This window comes from Labrus mixtus, chromosome 11, assembly GCF_963584025.1.
Source record: "Labrus mixtus chromosome 11, fLabMix1.1, whole genome shotgun sequence".
In the NCBI taxonomy this organism is placed as follows: domain Eukaryota; kingdom Metazoa; phylum Chordata; class Actinopteri; order Labriformes; family Labridae; genus Labrus; species Labrus mixtus.
The window spans coordinates 14,825,134-14,828,076 of record NC_083622.1 but is presented as its reverse complement, the minus strand read 5'-3'; the positions used below and the strand labels follow the sequence as shown (position 1 = coordinate 14,828,076).

The 2,943-nt window shown below is 43.2% G+C and overlaps 1 protein-coding gene across 1 annotated transcript; it reads left to right on the top strand.

The window, feature by feature from the left end:
* The first annotated feature begins 306 nt into the window (after positions 1-306).
* Positions 307-2,497, top strand: apoeb (apolipoprotein Eb). Its single transcript, XM_061050218.1, has 5 exons — positions 307-397; positions 636-701; positions 802-955; positions 1,064-1,351; positions 1,441-2,497. The coding sequence occupies exons 2-5, from the start codon at positions 659-661 to the stop codon at positions 1,784-1,786; spliced, it is 831 nt and encodes a 276-aa protein (XP_060906201.1). The 5' UTR covers positions 307-397; positions 636-658; the 3' UTR covers positions 1,787-2,497.
* The last annotated feature ends 446 nt before the right edge of the window (positions 2,498-2,943 follow it).

Below are 2,943 nucleotides of genomic sequence, written 5' to 3'. Positions count from 1 at the left end.
GCACTATTTGTATCTCTCAGAAACCCAAGGAAAGAACAAAGGTAGGCTTTTAGTAAAGCTTCTGACACGCTAAAGGTTCGCTTTGTCAGCTGTGTTAAAAAGTAGAACAGCAGAGACGTTTTCATCATGACTTTGTACATCCAACTTTTACCCCGTTATTCTTGTGACAGACTGGTTGCCCAATCACCCTTTGGAGACGATACAAACCTGTGAGAACTTCGGACGCGGTGTTGGTGGCATGTTGCGTGGAAGAAAACAGGAATCAAATTATCTCAAGCGCGTGAACAATCCCTCCCCCTCCTCCCGGAGCGACACGCGCATCAGCAGCGGTCTCCTAGGAGTGTATAAATACCCTCAGATACTGTGTAGAGAGCACGGAGGAAACTCAACCTCACAGGTGAGTGGAAGCAAGGAGGACACGAGTCAACGTTGCTATTACAATACTTCTCAGTTACAATGAAAGTTTTGTTTAGACAATGTAATTGCTTAATGCGGAGTTCAAGTGCTCTGTATTTTGTATTTTTTTGCAAGCTTGAATGTTAGACTTTTAAAGGAGAACTTTTCTGAAGGAATTGCATTTGATCTTTTTCTATAACGTGGTTCATTTCAAACCTTTCCTCCCATTTTCTCCTCAGGTTTATCTGTCTGTCCAACAATCATGATGTCTGTAGCTCTGATCCTTGCTCTCGCGGTCATTACTGGTAAGTTCACTGTTATCCATTATTTACCAACAAGACTAAATAAAATGCATTTAATGTGTGTATATTTAGCACTTAACTTCCAAATGTGTGCCTATCACAGGCTGCAACGCCCGTGCCGTGCGCCAGGCTGATGCCATTGAAACCAGATGGGAAGAGAGTGTGGACCGTTTCTGGCAGTATGTTTCTGAGCTGAACCAGAAAGCTGATGGAGTCGTGCAGGATCTCAAGGCCTCTCACCTCACCAGGGAGCTAGAGTAAGTGAATGATTCCAAATCCAGTACTTACGCTGAAATCCTTTGACCAGTACATCTCTCAAACTTTGCACTGTGCTTCGAATCCTAATTTGTATCTTTTACTTTTAGCACTCTAATCACTGACACCATGGCAGAGCTGACAACCTACTCTGATGACATCACGGCCAAGCTGAGCCCCTACACTGATGTCTCCACCGGCCAGATCGCCCAGGACCTGCAGCTCCTGTCCAACAAACTCCAGAAGGACATGATGGATGCCAAAGAGCGCAGCACTGAGTACCTGAGTGAGCTTAAGTCCATGGTGGAAACAAACACAGAAGATGTCCGAGGCCGCATCGGCACCTACACCCACAAGCTGAAGAAACGTCTGAACAAGGACACTGAAGAGATTCGCAAGTAAGTTTGGCGGACGCTCTAACATTAAATTAAGTATTTTTCTCTTATGTCTATGTGAAATCTAAATGTTCTTCTTCTTCTCCCCAAAGCACTGTGGCCACCTACATGGGCGAGGTCCAGTCCCGCACCTCCCAGAACCTTGAAGCTGTGAGAGGACATGTTGAGCCCTTCGTCCAGCAGGCCGGTGACTCCGCCACCAAGAAACTGAGTGACATCTCTACCGTGCTGAAGACCCAGGCTGAGGGTTTGAGCCAGCAGCTCGAGACCCAGGCTGAAGGCATCAGGACCCAGCTGGAAGCCACTGCCGAGGAACTGCGCACCTCCCTGGGAGGCAAGATCGATGAGCTTACCGAGCTGCTCTCCCCCTACGCCGCCAAGATCCGCGAGCAGATCGATGGCATCGTGGACAAGGTCAAGGAGACCGCTGCTTACTAAACAAAGACTGGTGTTTTTAAGGTTTTTGATCGTTGGTGGTCAGCTGTTATTTAGCAGTGTGACCACTGATTTCTTAATACCTTGAAAAGAAGGAAGGGTGGGAGTTGAGAGATAAGTTCTTCATTTAAGTGCTTTATTGTTCAGTGTAAGAGTGTTGATAAGAGAGATTTAAAAAAAAAAAAAAAGTCTACTCTTTATGACTCCCTTAATCACTGAACAGGAGCACCCCAGTCGGTGACAGCCTTTTAAAACACAAACAGGAGACAATTATTTTTAATATGCTTGCTTTTCTACTTAAATTAGCCGTTCTAAGTGCATAAGTTTTGTCTTGAGTTCCCTTCAATTTGTGTGGTTGTTAACATAACTGCTGAGTTTAAGCCCTAAAGGCAGGAAGTCCAGCCCTGTATCATCTCTAAATGCACCAAACACACATGTCTTTCATTTCAATGTATGCACTGATTTTAACTTGAGGTGATACTGAACCACTAAAGAGTCCTTCTGACTTCTTTATTTGCTGTACTTCATTTGGAAGTGGAATGTAAAGCGACTTGCAATGCAAAAATGACAATCACAAAATTATGCTTGTGTGTTCTGCAGTCTGACTAAGAGTGTCCCATATGTTTCAAATGTCATGTGCCCACCATGCTGCTCACTGTAAGTGCATCACCATGCGCTGAACAGTGCTGAGAGAATAAAGAACCCGGAAAATAAGATCTGTTTTTGCTGTTTGTTCCTCTGCTCAAACATTAAAGAGCCATCTATAATTTAAGATGTAGTTTGGATACAGTAACAAGAGGAGCTGTGACAAAACAGGCAGTTATCTAATGTAGTCCTTTCAGTCTCTACAGCTCTTTAAATATAATGTAGAAGCTCCTTAAAATACAAATATTTTTTCTCATAGGTTTACCAGATAATGACAAGTTACAGGTTCAACCTCCCTCATACCAGCAGTCAAGGAAGAAAAATAAGAATTCATGAAACTGTGAAAAAGATACTCTTGTTACAAAAAACACAACATTTCTCACAAATGTAAAATTAATTCAATCTTTTCCTAGAAAGCCTTTTTTTTGTTTAATCCTTTGGGTGTTTATGAAATGAGGATTTATGTGAAGGTACAGACCCCTAGTGGTACCTTTTTAACAACAGTTGCCAGCCAC

Excerpts from the sequence above, each read along its gene's own strand:
- apoeb (XM_061050218.1), top strand. The coding sequence starts at position 659 with ATGATGTCTGTAGCTCTGATCCTTGCTCTCGCGGTCATTACTG. Across the intron at positions 702-801 it reads TGCTCTCGCGGTCATTACTG|GCTGCAACGCCCGTGCCGTG; the intron begins GTAAGTTCACTG and ends TGCCTATCACAG. Across the intron at positions 1,352-1,440 it reads GACACTGAAGAGATTCGCAA|CACTGTGGCCACCTACATGG; the intron begins GTAAGTTTGGCG and ends TTCTCCCCAAAG.